General features: G+C 54.3%; 1 protein-coding gene across 3 annotated transcripts in view; it reads right to left on the reverse strand.

Annotated features, from left to right (window-relative positions):
• Nucleotides 1–3,655: 3,655 nt before the first annotated feature.
• UNC5B (unc-5 netrin receptor B) overlaps nt 3,656–21,334 on the reverse strand; it is a 63,185-nt gene continuing 45,506 nt past the window's right edge. For 2 of the 3 annotated variants that reach the window (XM_039381902.1, XM_027720962.2), the window contains exons 2-17: nt 20,003–20,224; nt 16,430–16,573; nt 14,868–14,971; nt 14,096–14,276; nt 13,362–13,529; nt 12,370–12,534; nt 11,590–11,622; nt 10,905–11,099; nt 10,246–10,638; nt 9,562–9,649; nt 9,305–9,473; nt 8,966–9,199; nt 7,925–8,074; nt 7,497–7,661; nt 7,219–7,400; nt 3,656–6,509 (exon numbers count right to left, since the gene is read on the reverse strand). In XM_039381902.1, the coding sequence (XP_039237836.1) occupies nt 6,344–6,509; nt 7,219–7,400; nt 7,497–7,661; nt 7,925–8,074; nt 8,966–9,199; nt 9,305–9,473; nt 9,562–9,649; nt 10,246–10,638; nt 10,905–11,099; nt 11,590–11,622; nt 12,370–12,534; nt 13,362–13,529; nt 14,096–14,276; nt 14,868–14,971; nt 16,430–16,573; nt 20,003–20,224 (2,759 nt within the window). In that variant the 3' untranslated portion in view covers nt 3,656–6,343. The remainder of the gene's footprint in view (nt 6,510–7,218; nt 7,401–7,496; nt 7,662–7,924; nt 8,075–8,965; nt 9,200–9,304; nt 9,474–9,561; nt 9,650–10,245; nt 10,639–10,904; nt 11,100–11,589; nt 11,623–12,369; nt 12,535–13,361; nt 13,530–14,095; nt 14,277–14,867; nt 14,972–16,429; nt 16,574–20,002; nt 20,225–21,334) is intronic. The other variant, XM_027720963.2, reaches the window with a different exon arrangement.

A 21,334-nucleotide genomic window follows, 5' to 3' on the forward strand; every position in this document is an offset into this window, starting at 1 on the left:
GAGCAAAATGACTCATAAAGACACAACAACGTCACCCGGCTCTGGAAGAGGGGCCGGGAAGGCAGCAGGACGCTCGGCAGGGGCAGCGGGACCCACGGAGCGATCGGCACCGACCCCGAGCGGCGTCAGCGAAACCCCCGCCCAGGAGGGCAGGGCAGAGAAAGGAGAGCGCGGGGGAGGCGGAAATGCCGGGGTTTGGCAAAAAAATAACAAAAAAAAAAAAAGGAAATTTCTGGAGCAGGAAACGACACATCCCACCCTCCAGCCGCCCGCTCCTCCACCCACCCACCCAGCCAGCCACGCATCCCTCCATCCGTCCCCGCAGCACTCACAGGGATCTCGCACGGCTCCGCCACCGCCTCCAGCCCCGCACAGCCCCGCCCCGCCACCTAACGGGTTGGCCACGCCCCTCACAGCTTGATCACGCCCACTCCTGATTAGACACGCCCCCTTCATGTTGGCCACGCCCCGGCCCTGACGGGGGTGTGGCCTCCCCGTCCTGGCCCCGCCCACTCAAAGGTTGGTCCCGCCCCCTCCCCCCCCCCCAAATTCTGCCTTTCTGTTCTGCGCAGGTGACACCCGTCTGTGTCCAGGTCTGGGGCTCCAGCACAGGAAGGATGTGGAGCTGCTGGAGCGAGGCAGGAGGAGGAGGCCACGGATTTGCTCCGAGGGCCAGAGCCCCCCTGCTCTGGAGCCAGGCTGGGAGAGCTGGGGGTGTTCACCTGGAGAAGGATCCAAGGAGACCTGAGAGCCCCTTCCAGGGCCTAAAGGGGTTCCAGGAGAGCTGGAGAGGGACTTGGGACAAGAGGGACAGGACAAGGGAGAATGGCTTCCCACTGACAGAGGGCAGGGATAGATGGGATACTGGGAAGGAATTCTTCCCTGTGTTGGTGGGGAGGCCCTGGCACAGGTTGCCCAGAGAAGCTGTGGCTGCCCCTGGATCCCTGGAAGTTTCCAAGGCCAGGCTTGATGGAGCTCTGGGCAACCTGGGCTAATGGAAGGTGTCCCTGCCCATGGCAGGTGTTGAAATCAGATGAGCTCTAAGGTCCCTTCTAACCCAATCCATTCTGGGATTCTGTGAAAATCAGTGTTAATCACAGTCTGGTTTGATTTTTTTTTGTGGAATGGGGAACATATTGTGTTGGATTTCGGGCCCCTTACCCGAGATCCTCCTTTACTCACTGTGCTTCCTGCAACACCCCATCAGGATGAATTTCACTGTAAAGTCCTCAATTTTCTTCAAACTACACTTTAATGCTCACCTTGAGAGCACAATGTAACTGGAAAGGAAATCATCATTAGCTCTTCTTTCCCTTTTTCCTTCCCCAAAAATGTGTTTGGCTCCTCAGCCACGCAGGGAAGTGATAAACTGGTGGGGCCCCAGTTTTTCTGTAACCCCACTGTAACCATCAGACAGGCTTTGCCAATTCATTTGTATTTGTGTGGGCAAATACATTTGAGGAGTTTTACATCATCTGTTTCCTGTTGCCAGCTGTTTGCCTTTAGCCTTCCCCACCTCCAGTCCCTAAGGTAAAGATGACCAACCTGTGTCTCTTCCTTGCTTTTTCCTCCACTGAAGGAAAAAGCCCTTCTTCCAGCCTTTCTTCATCAAAGCAAAATGCTCTCCACTTTTCTGCAGAAGACCCCAAAATGGTCTAGTCTGGATTTTTTTCCACCTACAGCTGCCTATGGGAGAAATGCAGAGGGACCCAGATATCTCCCAGTAGCACCAGTGCAAGCACAGCTGGCCACCACACAGCTCCAGCCTGTGAGCCTGTGAAGAGAGCAGGTCAGGTGGCCTTGGCCACCCCGATGTCAAAATAACCTCAGACACACGCAGGCCCCCATGTTTTTTCCCTCTTTTGTGAGCAAAACAAGCAGAAACACGCAACCAACACACCCACTGGCGATGTGCTGAAATGGAAAGGCTTGAGAGGAGCACACGGGTTTCTCTCCAGAGATTTCTCCTTGGGATTTTCATCTGCATTGACATGCCAGCCTGGGAAAGCAACTGAGGAGGTGGCACGGCCTATCCGAGTCAGTAGCTCATCAGCTCTGAGGGATTTGCCTGATATTTCTGACCTGCTGCCATCCATCACGTCCAAAAACCCACTGCTGGAGCAGAGCCTGGGATCACATCAGCACAAGGGACTGTGACAGCCCAGCAGGGGGGACAAAGCCAGGCCACGCTGGGCCAGAGCCACCACGGCCTCTCCAGAAAACATTACCCACACTCCAGAGACCCTGCACAGCAACACAGCCCCCCACACGGGCTGGGGGCAGGTTTTAGGGACACCCCTGTGCTGCTCTGCTGCTCCTGCATGTCCTCTCTCCTGCAGAATAAATCTGTCAATGCTTAGCAATGGGACAACTGTTGATTTTGAACCTGTCATGGGGACTGGGGTCAAGGTATCAGCTGAATTTTAAGGGGATCGAGCAAGCTGGGTATTTCCATAAGGGAACAATGGATGAAATCAGGCACCAGTCAGTCAAAGCTATCCATGGATTTGGGCCCTTGGAGAAATGGTTTAGTGGAAAAGGTGCCCAAGGAAAGCAACTTGGGAGATCGAGGTTAAAGGAATTCAGGTGTAAAGAAAGGGACAAGGGAGAATGGCTTTAAACTGACAAGGGGCAGGGTTAGTTTGAATATTAGAAAGAAATTTCTTGGTTGTGCAGGTGGTGAGGCCCTGGGACAGATTGCCCAGAGAAGCTGTGGCTGCCCCATCCCTGGAAGTGTCCAAGGCCAACTTGGACAGAACTTGGAGCAACCTGGGCTAGTGGAAGGTGTCCCTGCCCATGGCAGGGGGGAGGAACAAGATGATCTTTAAAGTCCCTTCCAATCCAGACCATTCTATGATTCTTTGAATAGCTTACCTCTCCTGAGAAGGCATTTGCCTCAGCACCCTATCCGGAGCTGGAAAGCCCAGCTGGGAGGGTTTGGCACTTTTGCATGGCTACATTGTAAGTGCTGCGGTGTCAGGGCAGCACTTCCCTTTTCTTTCACTAGTTGCGGAATCTCCATGCCTGCCCAGAGCAGGGACAACCATGCCATCTCCTGGTGGCACCTGGTCCCGACGAGTTGGACAAAGTGAGTGGCCCAGGCAGGCTCAGCGGGACCCTCGTGTTCCCCTGCAAACCCTTCTGGCTTCGTTTCCTTGCTGGAATTGAAGCAGGGGAGCAGCGTTAGTCCCTAAGCAAGGCAGGAAGCAAAGGGGGATGCTGGAGGACAGGATGTCCAAGCTGCTGATTGCAGCTCCCTTCCCAAATTAGCCACCCTGGTCCTGGTCATTGCTGGAAAGAGCATTGTTTTCTGCAGGATATCCCTTGGGGAAGGGAATGAACTGCTGGAGAAGGTGGCTTAGAGAAGAGACTCGGCTGTAGCACTCGGCTCCCACCTTGCAATCACCCAAGCGGGTCTGAAACAACCCATCAATCCATCTCCAGCTCATCTCCATCAGGGACTCCGACAGCAACATCCTCCCACTGGCACGCCTGTGGCATCCCAGCCAAAAACAGACTGGAGGGATGCTCACAGGGATCCCCACACTGCCAATGCTGCCAGAGCTGAATCCCTGCAGGTGCTAAATCCCGCAGGAACCAGCAGTGAGTGATATAAAGGAAAGGAGCAGATTGTTTCTTTTTCTTTTTTTTTTTTTTTTTATTAGACTAGGAAATATAATTTATGGCATAAAAATTAATTTGTTACAATAGGAATGCTAAACTTTATTTACAGTTCTTTAGTTTACAGAATAAACAGACACGGTTTCAGAGGATGCCACCAGGCCCATCCCCTGGACATATAAATATGGAAACAGACTGCGGAGCAAGAGATGGACACTGCCAGCACAACATGGACCACGGGGCTGCCTTTGCCAAAAGGCCTGGCTGGAGAAACCCCTGGGTGTGGTGGGAGGTGTGGGAGTTGCACCCATGTGCTCAGGGGACCAGGGTGGGGGGCAAACTCTGCCTCCCTCCTGCCCCACTCCCAGCACAGGTTCCCTGGTCTGGAGAATGGGGAGAACCTCCCCAAACACAGCTGGGCCAGGTGGCTGCTGCCTGCCAAAGGGAAAGGGGAAGATGAATGCAATGGATGGGGATGGAGCCAGAGGCACCCGTGGGCGGGACGGATGGACGAACGGATGGACAGACACACGAGCCAGCGCAGTGATCCATAAACGAGAGACAGCGAGAATGGGAGCGAGAGAGATTCAGAGGCAACCTGAAGGAGTATCTCATCTCACAGAGAACACCGTGGAAGTGAGAAAGGAGCCCTCCAAACCACCAGCAGTTGGTTTTATCCATCAAGTCTTCATTTATTTCCAAATTTGCTTATTCCTCCTTAGCTCAGAGACAGGGTCTCAGAAATGCTCAAATGCAAGCTACAGGATGGATATAACCCTTCCCATGTGACACAGGAGCTCACCCAGCAGCAGTCTTCCCATCCGGCACAAGTGGAAAAGATCCCTTCTCTCCCACAGCCTTGAAAACCCAGCAACAAGCCCAAAGATCCCGAAACACAACAGGGAGTGGCTCTACGTGTTCCATCATGGCTCCAAGAGCCGCCCAGAGGAATCCTATCGTGCCCCAGCAATACTGAAAGCTCTCCCCGAGCTGCCCTGTGCAGGTGATGCTCTCCAGGGCTCCCTGAGCGTGCTCCAGTCCCCAGCACACTGTGGGATGACACAGGCACCCTGTGGCACTGGGCCAGGGCTCTGCAGCCAGGACACTGCACGTTGCAGCCCAAAGCAGGACCTGCTCCTAATACTTCCACTGACGGAGAATCCACAGCCTTGCCGTGTGACCTAGCCTAATCCTGAGCTTACCACCCCCTTCCTCTATTTTTTTCTTTAAAATAGACAAATTTCTAAGATACAGCACTCTCTGAGTAACTATTTCTATCTGCAGGCAACCTAAATTTTTACCTTCATCAAGACACCGTATCTGTGTGAGGAACCTGGTTCCTGCCTACCCCTTGATTACTTTCCATTCACTCCCCAACTTCCCCATCGTTACAAAAGGCCTGTTAAAGGGAAAAACAGGAGCTGCAATGATGGATGGAAACCTGATCACTGCTCACGATGCTGTCCCTCATGTGGAAATGCTCAGCCTGGCTCACAACTTGGGGATGCTGAGGTATTCCTCCCTGAATCCCTCCTGAAATACTGCATCAAAAACCGGGGATGAGCACATGGACCCGAGATGAGGCCACATCCCAGCCCATCAGCCCTCTGCTCTCCCTGGATCCTTCCACAAGCCACTCCTCACCTCCCTCTGACCCCCGGGCCCAGGTTTGGAGTGTTCACTGAAAAATCCTGCTGGGTCTAAAACACCCCCCGCTTTGGCCTTGGGGTCCGTAGGTTGGTGCAGGACTGAAATCTTTGGTTTTTACTGAAGTTACACAAATGAAGGCGCAGTCATCCTAAAAAGCTCCCCCAAACAATGCCAGGGAAGAATTCATTAAAAATACCCATATCTGGATGCACTCTCCCCACCCTGAACCCCAAATACAGGGCAGCATCCCTCATCCCTCCTCACAGGTGGAAGGGAGTCCCTCGATCCGCTGGGCACTGCAGCCAGGGAAAGGGGAGTTTGCAAGGGAAAAAACCTTGGGAAGGGTCCGAGCTGGCCCTGAACCAGAGGGGCGGAGAGGCACTTCACCCTACGGACTCCCCGGGGGTCCCAGGACATGTAAACATGTTTTGCTTGACTTGGATCACACACTTTTCCCTACAAAAGTGTGTCCATTGAAATCTCTCTGCCACCCTGACCACAGCAACGCTCTTGCTCTCACGCACCAAAAAAAAAAAAAAAAAAAAAAAATTATAAATCTGCCCTTTTTTTTTTTCGTTTTTTTTTTTGTTTTTTTTTTTAAAAAGGACACATCCAAAGATCTGGATAATAAATTATTTGCGTTTCCTAGGAAACTTTTTTTTTTTCCTTTTTTTTTCTTTCTTATTTGCCTCGTTAAGCTGCCTGAAGCCTTTGACAGGAGTTAAGCCGTTCGCCTGGATTGAACTCGCCTCTTCAACGCAGAAATGCTATTAAAGGAGGAGGAGGGAAACCCAAAAGAAGAAGGAAAAGGAAAGCCCCCATCCCAACTCAAGAAGCCCTAATTCCTCCCCGTGCCATGAGGAGGAGGAAGAGGAATGCTGCGTAACACTTGGATTGCTTGTAAACACTGAGGACGGGTCTCTAAGGCTGACAGTGATGTGGGAGGGAGGAGGAGTGACGGCCTCTGCCCTTCCTTGCTCAGGATGGACATGCCTCCCCCCCCAGCCGTTGGGGAAGGACCCCTCCTCACCCCCTGTTTCGTCCTCCTGGCCCACCAGCCGTGGGAGCATCATCAGCAGTCCCCCTCCGTGGCCATGACCACCAGCATCTCACTCTTGCCCATCTCCTCTAAGGCACTGGCCAGGGTGTTGAGGTCACCGTCATCCTGGTGCTCGGCTTCCCACAAGTCCAGGAGCACCCCGGTGGGGCTGGCTTTGGTGGCAAAGTAGTTCAGATACCTGAGGAGGAGAAGCAGAGGTTGGTGTGGTGCCCTTCGGGGGTGGAAGGAGGGAGGATGCCAGAGCAGCAAACCTGTTTGCAACATGAACCGTGGCAAGAATGCCATAACACAAATGCCAAAGCCCTCAAGATGCCATTTTCAACTTTTACACAGAGCTGACATTCATGCAAAAGAAATGTAAGCTTTGTTTTGGTGAGATTACCCTCCCTCCCTTCAGTCCTAAGGGTGAACCCAAGCAGGAACAGGACTGCCCTGGTCCCAGGGCCATTCCAAGTGCCGAGACCCACAGATGGATCTCAGAATGGTTTTGGTGGGAAGAGACCTAAAAGATCATCTCATTCCAACCCCCTGCCATGGGCAGGGACACCTTCCACTAGACCAGGTTGCTCCAAGCCACATCCAACCTGGCCTTGGACACTTCCAGGGATGGGGCAGCCACAGCTTCTCTGGGCAATCTGTGCCAGGGCCTCCCCACCCTCACAGGGAAGAATTTCTTCCCAATATCTCATTTAAAGCTCTCCTCTTTTAATTTAAAACTGTATCCATGGATAGGGATGGATATAACTATGCAGAACTATATCCATATTTTTGGTTGTACCGATTGAGCTGGACATAACTTCACTGGGGCCTGCACCACAGAGGGAGCACAGAGTGAAGCCCCCCTGCCTGGGGCACAGCAGTGGAAAACAAAGCACAGGGACACCCACCGGTCCATGGAGAGCTTCTGGGCGAGAAGTCTCCAGTCGTTTCCCCTGGAGCTGGGAGCATCCAGGCTGTTGCAGATCTTCTGCCGGATGGAGAGGGGGATTTTGAAGGCGTAGGGTCCCACCTGGGTGGTGGGGGTGGCACCACTGTGGTGGGAGCGGAGGGTGTCGAAGGAGCTGGAGTGCTGCAAGTGGAAGGACAGGGAGAGATGTTGCAGCACAGAGCTGAAATACCCGAGCGTGTCCCCTCACTGTGATCCCCCCACCGCCCCAGCGCTCACCTCTCCCAGCGTGATGTGCAGCTGGAAGATCTGCCCTTCCCCTTCCACCTGCCGGACGCAGATCTTGCAGGTGAGCTCGGTGGAGGCCTGGCTGTACCTCTCCAGGGTGAAGGTGCAGTGCAGGGCTCGCTGGCTGCCGCTCCAGATGTGATAGAAGGGGATTTCCTGCAGGCCACCAAAGCACGGGCTCAGCCAAGGCTCCAGCAGCTCCCCTGGGAGATCTCACCTCCTCCAGCCACCCCACGAGGGACAAGATGGGACAGCGGGACCCCACAGTGAGCATCCCTCCAAAAAGACCAGAAAACCAGTCCCCCTTCCTCCCCCATCCCTTTGGGAAACAATTCTGGAGATAAAAGCAGGGTACTCCCAAACCCTGTGGTGCCTGGCTGAAGATGGTGCTGCCATTCTGAGCCCCCTCAGCCCCTCACCTGGTACTTGGCCAGCAGCTTGCTCCTCCACAGGGCGTGGGGGATGTCGTGGATGGAGAGACGCAGGTTGTGGTAGCTGTCCTTGAAGGGCAGGGGCTTGGGCTCCTCCAGCAGGTACCCTCCCAGTGTCCTCTCCAGCTCCAGCACCTCCTGTGTGCAGCGGGACAGGCAGCATGAAGACCCAGGAGAAGGGCAGGGGCTGCTCCTCTGCCCACCTCCATGCCCAAAGCCAGGCATGGAGTGGGGAGAGGAGCTGCCAAGAAGAGCCAGCAGCAGCAACAAGCCATGGAGAGCAGCTTTTGCCACAGCAACAGAACTTGCCAACTCATCTCATGCACCAGCCTCACCTAAAACTTGAATTTTATAATGTGAGCATCTGTAAATGCCTCTGTACTCCTCAGAGAATGCAAAGGTCCAACACAAGGGTCAGGGACTCCTTTGAAGGGTGCCACCCTATTTGTCTTTAACATCATCCCACCATCACACCAGCAGCTTTTAGGAGAAAAAGACACTCTGGGAGCCAGAGTGCTGCCTACATCCCCATCTAGAGGCACCACAGCAATCCTGACAGGATCCACAGGACAGGTCACAGGGAATCACACAGCCACCACACCAGTGGTCCAGGTAGCCAAAGCATCAAAACTCCAGCTTCCTGTGCTGCACTGGATGGTGTCTATACCACAAAACACTCCGAAGGAGGGGAGACACACAGATCCATGCAGGAATAAGAGGATCTATAGAAAACTGAGGTAAATCACAACTTTCTGTGCAGCAGAGAGAAAACCCACCCATGGGCAGCCCAACCTCTCATGGAATGCCTGCAGGAAGGGGTTCCAGCAGAGGAGACAAGCAACACCCTCATTGTTTCCTTCGGAGAAGGCGCAGAAGGACAGGGAAAGCAGTAAACACCTTATTATTTCACTGTGGTCACTTTGCAGGCAGTTGCATCAGGTTGTCTGCTCCCTGGGGCCAGGCCACCCTGAGAGGCACCAGGCAGCATCTTGCTGCCAGCACAAACAGCTTTGGGAAGGTGATATTTACCTTCAGAGCATCTGGCGTGTCCTCCAAGCAGTAGACCTTGAGGCTGTACTCCAGGGAGGTGCAAACGGTGGGGGCAAAGATGGCCAGCTGGAGCCTCTTGATGGCTGACCTGGAGTAGGACTCTCCCACGAAGACGTAGGTGCCCAGCTGGTCTAGCAAAATGTGGCAGGACTTGGCTTCCAGCTGGCAGTAGCAGGGAGTGTTGAGGGTCTCCTCATCCAGGGTCACAACTTCCTACAGATGGGACATCAAGGCTGGGGGTCAGCCCATGGTCCCGAGGGCTTGTGTCCCTCAAGGCTGACGGTCTCTGGCGGCCGCTGGGCTGGGTTCCCACCTTACCTCCCAGTTTCCCTGGTGGGACTGTGTTTTCAGCTGGTAAATCCAATCTGAGGAGCTGACGTCGGCACAGTGGGGAATGGTCAGGACGACGGGGCGGCACAGGAGCAAGCCAGTGGGCCCACAGGTCACTGCCGGGCTCAGCACCGTCTGCGTGCCCTCGGAGGGCAGGCTGGGGAGGGAGAGGGGACACTGGTTGGAAAGGGAACTCCATGGTGGCCAACAAGGAGCGGACACGCGGGTGGCACAGGGTGACTTACAGGGCACTCTCTGCCTTGTTGAGGACCAGGTACATCTCGTAGAACTTCCCCTGGGGGATGGCCCCATGGGGCACCAGCAGGCTCACCCCTGGAATGGAACACATAGGTGTTGTTAGTCACAAAAAGAAGGAGAAACCACCCTCCCATCCCCCTGGCCAGACAGCACCAGGACAGCAGGGAGCTAGGGCAGCCCAGAGAGAAACACTTCTACATCAGAAAATCATGGACCGTTTTGGGTTGGAAGGGACCTTAAAGATCATTTTGTTCCAACCCCCTTGACACAGGTAGGAAAACATTTCACTAGGTGAGGTTGCTCAGAGCCCCATCCAGCCTGGCCTTGGACACTTCCGGGGATGGGACAGCCACAGCTTCTCTGGGATGGCTCACAGCTACACCACTTGCAGGGATGAGCCAGGCCAATGCATGAGGATGAAAATCCTAATCTTTGGATCTTTTTGCAAGGTGCTGGCCCTGGATCAATATCAGAGAAAGGCCAAGTGAAACCCAAGGAGGCTGTGACCTCTAGCCTTCCAAGCCCGGCTTGGGAATGGCTTTCTGCCTTTCTTCCCTGAGCCAGCTTTGGGACAGCAAAAAGCTGCTCACAGCAGGCAAGTTTTCTAGGACAAGAGCAACCCCTTGATCGTTCAGAAGCCAAACAGTCCCCCCTCCCAGCTCGGGGCTTACCAGTGCCTGGCACGGTGAGCCTTCCCCCCAGGTAGCCAAACGTGCCGCTGGCGCTGTAGCCGTGCTCCCGGGGCAAGCCAAGGAGGTGCTGGGAACCCAGGGCTTTGCTCCGCACGTTCCCGAAGTGCCCCTCCCTGGAGGTGTCCCCCGGGTAGGTGCCGGTGGCAGGGACCCCCCCCAGCAGGTCCGTGCTGTCGTGCAGCCCCGGCGAGGAGGAGGCGGTGGAGGAGTTGTACACCTTGATCTTGAGGTTGGGCAGGGGGTCCAGCAGGGGCGAGTTGGTCATGGGGATCTTGTCGGAGGAGTCCTGCAGGGCGTACATGGGACCGCGGTACAGCCCCGCACTGGCCGTCAGGTCCGGCTGCATCGAGGGGTGCAGCAGCTGGGAGTTGTCTGGGGGAGCAGGAAACACAGGTGGGATGAAGACAGCGGAGGAAACAAGGGGTTGGGAAAGTACTGCTTGAGTGGAGGAGATCACAGAATCCTAAAATGGATTGGGTTGGAAGGGACTTTCAGGATTATCTAGTTCCAACCCCTCTGCCACGGGCAGGGACACCTTTCATTAGACCAGGCTGCTCAAAGCTTTGCACTGATTCCCCTCATCATGGAGCCCTCAGCCTTCAGAAATCAGCACATTCCCCCAGGAATGTGGCTCTCACCGTGCCGGGAGGTCTTGAAGTTGACAGGGTGGAATCCTCCGGTGAGAGCAGCTGATGAGTCTGTGATGTCCGTGTCAAAATCCCGGCATCTCCTCCGGTACACCACCACCCCCACAGCCATGAGGATCACGATGAAGACGAAAATGGCCACCACTAGCCCGGCGTACAGGGCCACGTCACCTGTGGCCTCCAGCACTGGGAGGGATTAAAGAAGTGGAGGTGAAAAAAGGAGCATGAGAAATGCACGTCAAGACCCATCAGCGCTCCCCAAACCCTACCACCGTCTCAGGCACGAAGGGGAAGATGCGTATTGGGCCTGCTGGGAAGGCTGGCAGGAGGATGGAGGGTGTTTTCTAAGAGCAAGAAGTCAAGAGCGATGCCAGAGAATGAGATGGAGGTGAAGCCCTCAAACCTTTGTAGGACACCTGGCCACAGCTCATGCCAACTTCACCTGAGCACCAAGGATCCCAGAAACATTAGATTTGTGCAGCTCAGGTTCATGATCAGCCCTCACATCCTAATAGAGACAATCCTGAGGAGTACACAGGAGTTTTGGGGTGGGCTTTAGTTGCTCCCTCTTCCCACCCTGTCCTTGCCGAGCTGTTGAGGAGCCCAACCACAGATGCAACAGAACAAAACCAAAGAAACAAACAGAAAAAAAAATGGCCATGAAATGAGCACTTACGGTGGCTTTTGGGTTCGCTTAGAACTCTTTTATCTGTTAGGAAAACAAAGTTAGAAAAAAAAAATGGTGAAGGTGATGATGGGCATGAGATGAAGCAGAAAGTGGGGAAGTGGGGGGAAGCCAGCCTGGGGGCATGGGAGATCAGCACTGTACCCCAGGGCATGCCAAAAGCAAGGCAGAATCACAGTGACAAGGGCATCCCCATGCCCAGCCAGGCCCTGGGACGCATGTCCCTATCTAACAGGACTTTGGAAATATCTGGCCATGGCGGCATTAAAGGGGACAGTGGTGTCACACAGCAGCAGGTGGCAGCATTGGGCTGCCTTCAGTGTGCCCACTCACAGCACAGCAGCACCATTATCTTCACTATTGCTTTGCTTCCCTAAACACTCAGGAGCTTCGGAGCTCCTACCCAGCAACGACCCAGGGCAGGTGTTTTCATGGTGGGGCTGAGAAACCCCTTCTGCTTTGCCCCTGCCAACCACAACCAGCCTTATTTCAGCCAAGACCCCACACCTAGAGGGGGGCTGAGGGTCTCAATGCCATTGGGACATTTAGATCCCAGCAAAAATCCCCAGGATTTCTTTCTTCCAGGTGAGAACTAGCTTCGGGAGGGGTCAGTCTGCTTGAAAACACTTTGTTGAAGACACAACCTGAAACCCAGGTGCCAGCGGTGCTGCTCCACCGGCTTGCAGGCACAGCCAGCGACAGCGCGGCCAAGCGCCGGAGCAGCATGGCCAGTGGCACCACGCGCCTGTGCCCGCCTGCCCAGGTACTCACTCTGCAGGCAGAGCCCGTCGGTGCAGTTTTTGGAGTCCAGGAGCCCCCCGCTGCAGTCCTTGCCGCCGTTGCGGGGGGCCGGGGCGGCGCACTCGCGGCTGCGCCAGTGCGTGCACTCGGTGCTGCACGCCGACCACTTGCTCCACTCCGTCCATGCGCCATCCACTGCGGGACACCCAACACAGGAGCGTCAGTAAAAGCCCTGGCACGGCCCCGGGTGCTCGTTCCCCAGTGCCAGGATGGTGCTGGCAGCACAAAGGGGCTTCCCTTGGGGAGTGTTATCCCAGTGCATCCCGCCCTGATGCCATCTGGGGAGGGCAATTGTGTCCCTGCAGACACCCCCAGCTCTTTGAGACTAAAATGGGGTAGAATCATTGACTGGTTTGCGTTGGAAGAGACATTAAAAATCATCTCTTTCCAACCCCCTACCGTAGGCAGGGACACCTTCTGCTGGGCCAGGTTGCTCCTAACCCTGTCCAACCTGGCCTTGGACACTTCCAGGGATCCAGGGGCAGCCACAGCTTCTCTGGGCAACCTGTGCCAGGGCCTCCCCACCCTCATAGGCAAGAATTCCTTCCCAATATCTAAACCTACTCTCTGTCAGTGTGAAGCCATTCCCCCTTGTCCTGTCAGTCTAGGCCCTTGTAAATAGTCTCCCTCTATCTTCCTTGTCAGCCCCTTCAGGCACTGGAAGGCCACAATTAGGTCCCCTCAAAGCATCCTCTTTTCCAGGCTGAACAATCCCAACTCTCTCTCAGCCTTTCCTCACAAGAGAAGTGCTCCATCCCTCTCACCATCTTGGTGGACTCGCTCCAAGAGGTCAATGTCCTTCCTATGCTGGGGACCCCAGAGCTGGACGCAGTGCTCCAGGTGGGTGCTTTGGACTGGGTCTCCTGAGCCCCTGTCTCTTTGGGATGCACTGGTAGCAGAGCTGGGCCATTCCACCTGGGGCATGGGCAGTGTGGGCACACCAGGTTGCGAACCTGCCTTACCTGGGCAGAGGGTGGTGCAGGTGATTTTCTGGAAAGGCTGCCCGTCGCAGAAGGAGCCGCCGTTCAGCGGCGCGGGGTTGGTGCAGGTCCGGGTGCGCTTCTGCCAGCCCCGGCCACAGCGGTTGTTGCAAGGAGACCACTCAGACCAGGTGGACCAGCCACCGTTCACTGCAGGAGGAGATGGACAGCACTAACACCAGAGCCCAGTTCAGCAGGGACGGCAGCTAAGCCTTGGTTTCTTACATCTGTGACCCCCTTGTACAGCTCCTTCTCACGAAAAGCAAATCACAAGACTCCTTCTCGTGTATCCCACCTCACGCCCAAGATGCTCAAGCCTTTTAGTTAAGCCTTGGGACAAAGCTTTGGTCTTTCTTCCACTTGGCAAAATATTTTTGTGCCTGGCCCCAGGGAGATCCTTGGTTTCATAGCCAAGTTCAGCCAAACACAGCTTTTCAGCTGCTTTGAGAATCAAAACAATCCGTCTGGGTCCAGCCTCCATCCACCTTCCTACCCAACAGAGAAGGCTTGGAAATACCTCCACCCCTACACCTCCGAACCTCCCCTAACAGGCTGTGCAAGCTATAAGAGGATCCTGTTCTGCAGATATTGGTTATTACTTAATTTCATGCACTAATTTAATTCCCTCCTACCACTCCCAGAAAGTGCCCGTGTTCCCCCTTGGCCTGGGGACATGGCCAGAGCAAAGGTCCCCTCCCTGAAGCAAGGGCTGGTACCGTAGACGATGACAGCGGCCGTGGTGCTCCGGCGCTTGGCCACGATGTTCTTGGCCATGCAGGTGTAATTAGCAGTGTCCAGGAGCCGGGCCTGCTTGATGATGAGGTTGTGGTCGATGGTGATCAGGAAGTTGGTGTCCTGGGAGGGGTCGATGACGTCCTCGTTCCTCAGCCACTCCACCTGGCAATAAAGGAAGGGGTGGGTGAGGACAGTGAGTGAGCCATCACCGAGACCACTGATGTCCTCAGCACCTCAACCACTGACTGGCCAACCTTGCCTCTGACTGTATTTATTTCTCCTTAAAAACTTAAAAGTCTGAGGCACATAACTGCTGTTTGGGCCAAGGATGTGGCTATCACCAATGCACAGCTCCCAGGGGCTGACAGAGCTGTGGGCATGGAAAGCTCCACCACCTTGGCAAGGAAACCCATCCATACTGACTTTCCCAGCTGCCCTCTGCTCCCACTGGTGACTGCTCCCCTTCAGCCAACTCCTTGGGCTGAAGATTTTTCCCTCTAAAAGGGGTTAAGGGCACCTCAGGAAGGGTGAGGGAGGTGTTCTGAGCAGGTGCTGAGGTTACGTGTGTTACTAGATGTCACAGTAAGAGATCCACTGCCCAAAATAAACCTTTCTGCTGCACAGTGAGAGCTGATGGTCTCGGCACGAGGCCATCCATCATGGCCACAAGCCATGTGCAAGGACATGCCCTGGGAAGGGAGGGGACACCTCAGCCACCAGGGTGGCATTCCTTGGGGCTGTGGAGCCACTCACCTCGGCCTGTGGGACCCCCTCGGGCGGGCGGCACTGCAGCAGGACCTCGTGTTCCAGCGGGACCTCCTTGCCCAGCGGCTCCTGGTCAAAGTTCTTTCGTAGGTCTGGGAGGGAAAGGAAAAGCCAGGGGTTACCAGCGCTGCTGCAGGAGCAGGGCAACCTCCAAAACTTTGGTGGGCAACCTCCAAAACTCAGCACCAAGTGTCCACAAGTCAGGAAATCCCTCTGGCATAGCACAGCCAGAGCAAAACGTGTCCTGGGAGGAAGGAGCTGGAGAATCATGTTTTCCAGGATGCATTTGGGCAGCATGTGGTGCTCAAGGACAGTATCTTTCCTCCTTCATGTTGTTGCAAGCTTATACCCCATCCTGTCATTTCCTTTTGGGGCTAAACCTCAGCTTGACCACTGTTTCTTTATCCCCTCTATTTCCTTCCCCCTCTGGACCTTGCTCCAGGACCCTCTTTTCATGAAGGGGGAAAATGAGATTTGCAGAACAGTTCAGCTCCCACATCAGCACTCCCACATCACATTCAAGAGAATTCCCAGACTTCAGGGTTAAGGGGGTTTGTTGCTCAGCTCTGCCCTAGTTGGTCCTGGCTAAGCCATATCCCCAGACTTGCTGAAAATATGGCCATTGCACTCCAATGAGGAAAGGTTGCAGAGGAAAAGCCAGGCTTCCTCAGCGAGGGGCTGGACAGTGTTTTGGGGAAGGAGAGGCCCCTCGGGATGTGGGGAATATGGTTGTGTCCTGCTCCAGAGCCTTGGAAGGAGCAGAAGCATCACTAGATGGTGCTGCAATCCTCTGCTACAGCTCCAGCCCTCTCAACGTGGCTTCCGAACCCTCACTTCACCTCCTCTGCTCTGAAAAAACAACACGTGTTCAAGGCCGGGTTGGACGTGACTTTGAGCAGGCTGGTCTAGTGGAAGGTGTCCCTGACCATGGCAGGGGGGGTTGGAATGAGTTGAGTTTTAAGGTCCCTTCTAACCCAGACCATTCCATGATCCTCTGATCCCGTGATTTTCCCTGTTCAAGCTAAACCCTTTAGCCAATTCATCAGCCCTCTCCGTTTTGGATAACACGTGGGATTATTAGCCCTCTAATAGCAAAATCCATTTGGGGCTGGGGAATCCTGGCTGTTCTCCCATGGCTTTGCCATCTCATTTGCTAATCGAGCAAACTGGGGAGGGAACAGCCTGATTAACCCGCCCTTAGTCAGGCTGACACCCCCAAACAGCAGCTCAGAGAAGTGACATATGACAGCAGGGACTTTGGGGACACTGAGCCGCTGATTCAGGCAGAGCGTGCAAGGTGCTATCCTTGGGTTATTAGGGATAATAAAGCACTGGGAAGAGCTGAGCTGACGGGCACTGCGGCATTAACCCAGGTAGTGCCACAGCCTCTCGCCCAGAAGCAAAGCTGGAGCTGGGATGGGGAGCGAAGACCAGGGCCATCCAGCAAGGATGGGTCATTCCGAGTGATCAAAAAGTGACTTCAATAGGGAGCCAGCTTTTGGAGATGGGCAACCCCGCGGGAGCAAGCACGGCATGTCCCGGGCACTTACACGCTATGCGGACGTAGGCGCGGCGGCTCTTGGTGGTGCCCGCCGAGCTCCAGGCCACGCACTGGCACCAGTAATCCTCCAAGCCAAAGAGCTCCTCCACCTGCTGCCGGGAGACCTCGATCTGCACCTTCCGCACCAGCATGCCTGGAAGGGGAGAGAGGGACGGCATCAGCTCGGCAGGAGCATCCGGGACGAGGGGGACCGAGGCAGCACCTGAGAGGGATGGTGGACGTGCAAAGCTTGGGGACAGGGGTATCTCATCTGGGGACGGCACCTCTGCAAATCAGGGGGACTGTTCCCTCCAGAGGGTGACCTGGATTTGAAGCCAGGGCAATGGATCCCGTGGAATTGTCTGGTTTTGTCCCTCCTCAGTCTGACTGAGCAGGACCAGGACCTCTCCACCGTTTCTAGAGGCATCACCCTCCTCCACCAGCTCTCTCCCACGTCACCAACACCAACATCCCTGCCCAGACTCCTTCCCCCCCTCCCCCAGGGTTTGAAGGATGCCTCCCAGGCTTTGTTGCAGGGAGAAACCATCTCTGTCAGTGCCACTTAAATACAAACATAACAATACAAATAGAAGATCTTAAGGCAATCACCCTGGCCATGGCAGGGGTGTGTGGTGGCAAAGGTGACACCACCACGTTCAGAACATGCTGAAGCATCAGTGGCCATCACCAAGGGCAGGAGGGACTCAGGGCTTACTTTTCCTTATTTTAAGCAATACCTGCCCTTTTATTTGCAGTTTCTATTTTAAAAAGGCCTCAATTTCACGGCGATCGAGCGCCGCACGCTCCCCAGCTGTAATTTTGTTACAGCCCGCTCCCAGCGCTGTGAGGAGCAATTACTGTCTCTCTGCCACCTTCCTGCAGGAGAGCTGACAAGGAAATACAATTTATTTTGCCACTATTCCGGGGAAAGAAAAAAAAAAAACCAACAAAAAACCAACAAAACAAACCAAAGAAAAGGTATTTGGGCCAAGTGCTTTTGGGAAACAGGGTTTTTAGAAGGACCCAGGATGGAGATGGCTCAAACACATCTTGTCTATCTGGAAAGCTCCAGTGGGGTGGGTTGAGCAGCCTTGGAAACGTGGGGAGCATCCTGCAAATGCTGTATTTCTGTCCCCTTGAAAGCAATGACTACCCAAAACTGTAGGCTGAGCTCAAGGCTCACAGGAGTGACTATGTAAGGGCTCCCAGGCATCCAAACCTGGCTGCTCTTCCCGCCCTGCCCTTCTCACCCAGCTGAATTATCCTCCCTGACTTGGCCTATTTTTGCTTTCTTCCACATGAAATGTTTTGGATCAGACGCAGACAGAGCATTACTGAGCCGGGCTCATTCAAGACACATCATCCTAAAAGTTCCTTTTCTTTCTTTTTTCCTTCTTAAAGGTCCGTTTTTCCAAGCTTTTAACTGAGGACACTTAAAACTAACCGTGTTAACCTGTGCCTTTGTGCCCAGCTCTGCCCTGTGCCCTTTGCAGCAGCTTTCCTGGCCAAGGTCAGGCGCTGCAAATGCAGATTTTCTAGCATGTTAAACCACTTTGGTTCCAGCTCCTTTTTTCTCAGGGAAGCTGCCGGGCAGAGATGCCCACGCCAGCAGCTTTTACATGCACGGTATCACCTCCACACTGAAGGTACTGTTGGTGTGTTCCCTGATAGCAGCAATACCATCTTTGAAGCCTGGACGGAGGTGGTGCACGCTGTTTCCTCCACAGATTGCTGGGAGGGCCCAAGGCAAAGGAGTTTCCCCTGCAACAGGTTTCCCAGATGGATGCTCCATTCCTGGGAGTGTTCCAAGCCAGGTTGGATGGGGTTTGGAGCAACCTATCTAGGGGAAGATGTCTGCCCATGGCAGGGGATGGAACTACGTGACCTTTAAGGTCTCTTCCAACACAAACCATTCTGGGATTATATGAGCCTACGAAATATAGTGGGTTTTTCCACAGTGCACATCAGTAAGCCATGAAACTCCCTGCTGCAGGGTGCTGGGATGATCCAGAGGAGAAATGAGTCCTAACAGCATTCAGACAAATTAACGAGTGGGGAATTCATCTAGGGCTGGACTACACTGCTCAGATACCTCCACTGGAGCAGGGAGTCCCTAATCACGGATGTCAGAAAGCTGGGAGGGTAACAGAGCAGGCTGCATCATTGCCTCCTTGTCCTGGTTCAGTGCTCTTCCCCTGAGCATCCTCCACTGCCATACACAGGGCACAGGGACCTTTGGCTCAACCCAGTGTGGCCAGATGTTATAAATAAATTCAAAACCCCTCAGCAAAGGCTGCTCGGTCATTGACCAGCTCTGACTCTGCCCTGGAGTGGTGAGGGTTTCAACTCTGGCCTCTGCAAGAGCTGGAAGGTGGAGATGCACCCTGGAAAAGAGAAATGCTGTGGCCCCTGTCAGCCTCTGGAGAAGCAAGGGGACAGCTTTGCCCTTCAGAGATGGCATCTCTGACCACCCTTCCTCTGGAAGAAGAACACTCCAGGAATAGCTGAAGCAGCTTTAGGAGGACAGACTCAAAGAGCCACAGAGGAAAGAAATGATCCCCCTTTTGCAGAGCAGGTTCAGGGACGGGCCCAAGCACAGACCGGGTCATGGCTAGTGCAGGATGGAGAGAGAGAGATGCCAGGGAAGGGCAAGGCTGTGGGAAAAACCACAGGGACAAGGAAAGATTCTGTAAAAGTACTTGTGACTCCAGGCTAATGAAGTCTCTCCTCTAAGCCCAGCCTGACTTCTCAGGCCAACACCACAGCAGTTCAAAAGGGCTGCCTTGGTTTAAAGCCCTCCAGATGCCACATGCTCAGGGATTTGCAGAGAACAGATGTTACGTGGGAACTGTGACTGTTTTCCTCCACCCCTGGTCAGACCACAGGTACCAAAACTGGTGCAGAAAAGATGGGAGCTGAACTAAAGCATCCCAATTTTAGCAAATCTATTTGATCACACAATATATCCAACTCCTAACCTTCTTCTCATGCCAGGAGGTTTCAAGGCATGGACCAGGCAGCTCTGCGGAGCCCAGTCCCATGGAATAAACCCCCCCTAAAATGCTCAAACCACCTTCTTACCCCCTGTTCCAGGCAGCCAGAGGCTGACATCCTCTGAGGCAGGGAAGAGCTCATTTGCCATCAAAAGGCATTTCAAATCCTACCTGCAATTGCTCTCATTACCCATTAAACACCTAATCCCTCTGCGAACCTGAGTAAGCTGCCAGCCTTTGCCACCCCTCCTGGCAATGACTCCTACGTGTTGATTAGGCACTTTGCAGGAAAGCTGTTCCATTTTTTTATCGGATTTAAACATGCTGCCTTTAAAATCCCATTTAACAAGCCCAGGTCCTGCAGAAGGGTAAGTGTGCAAGCAGACTGGTTGAGTTTCCCAAGCTTCCAGGGGGTGTGGTGACCACAGCACCACCATCGTGCCTTCATCCGTGCTCTGGAAAGTCTACCTGTTGTTCTGCCTGGAGGAGAGCCCTCAACAGGTTGGCTGTGCATGAGGGAAAAGGGCAGAAGCACACAGAAAAACGAGAGGGAAGGGGAGGCAGGGGGATGCTGAGGTGGGTTTGCTCACCAGTGACCTCGTCCAGGCTCTCCTTGGTGACGTGGTCTTCCTGCTTGACCCACTCCCCGTTGCACTTGAAGTAGATCTGGGTGGCGGGGTTGGCATGGCACACGAGCTCCACGGGCTTGTTCTTCACGATGTAGGCGTCCTGTGGCTCCAGCAGGAAGTGAGGGAGGGTCTCCGCCGGCGCTGAGGGGAAGGAGTCGGGCAGCACATCGCTGTACTCCAGCCCTGCCAGGGGAGCCAGAGGGTGGGGAGGTGCCCTTAGTCCCATCCCAGCAGGAATGCATCTCCTGCTTACACCGCTTCATCCCTTCCCGTCCTTCCCCAGGAGTGCCCTGCACATGGTGGTGTCACCAACAGCCCTTGCTGAGGATGCTTGGAAAAGCAAAAGAAGGCTGGAGGCTCCCCCAAAACCAGAAAATCAAATCCCTGCTAGTGAGAGAGCTGTGGAGTTTATCCTGTTTTTTCCTGGGTACCAGCCCCTCACCCACACTCTGAGCCCACAGCCTGGGTGATCTCACTGGAGGACACCACGAGGGAAAAAGCAGAACAAACCCAGGTCCAGGGATGCTGATGGGGACACTGAGAGGCTCCACAGGGACTGGTGTCCCCCACCTCAGGTCTCCTCCTCACAGCCCTGAGGAATGCACGGGTATGCCCCAGGGAAAATGCTGGCAGGGCTCAGTGCTGGGAATGCTGACCATTATCCCAGCACAAATCTCAGACATCCAGTGTGAGATCCACATCCTCAGTGGAGCTGTGTTTGGGATCCCACACCCCTGTCAACACTCGGATTTCAGCATCACACAACAGGTGAGCAATTGCTTCCAGCCCAACCAGCTCCAGAAAATATCACCCAAAGGTGCCACCAGGATTCACACCCTCTCACCCCAGAAACTAGGGGTCAGTGACCTGGGGACCTCCATCTTCCTGCTTTTTTACTTTCAAAAGCCATCTAATTGCAAAAATAACGGGAAAAAGAGGTCAGGTGTGCTCAGGCCAGGCCAAGAAAAGTCCGGAAAGGGGTTAGCACCTCAGTGCTCACACAGGGACATAATCCCTGAGGAATGGGAACCTCAGGGTGGCTCATCCCCAGCAACAGCTTGGGAAGATGAGCTGAGCATCATCTGCAGGAAGCCTGTTTCCAGACATTTCACCCATTAAGATCAAACCCAAATATCCCAGGACTAATAGAAAAATCCCCAGTGGTGCACTGGGATGCTACTGCTTAACCTGTTGTTCCTGGGAATCTCACTAGCAGTCAGGTCACATCGCAAGGCTTTTCTTTACACCCAAAGGAGTTATGAGCTTTTCCTCCTCCTCTCTTCCCTCAGCCAG

The sequence above is a fragment of the Pipra filicauda genome, unplaced genomic scaffold (assembly GCF_003945595.2).
Source record: "Pipra filicauda isolate LSUMZ 115617 unplaced genomic scaffold, ASM394559v2 scaffold246_size1145428_pilon, whole genome shotgun sequence".
In the NCBI taxonomy this organism is placed as follows: Eukaryota; Metazoa; Chordata; class Aves; order Passeriformes; family Pipridae; genus Pipra; species Pipra filicauda.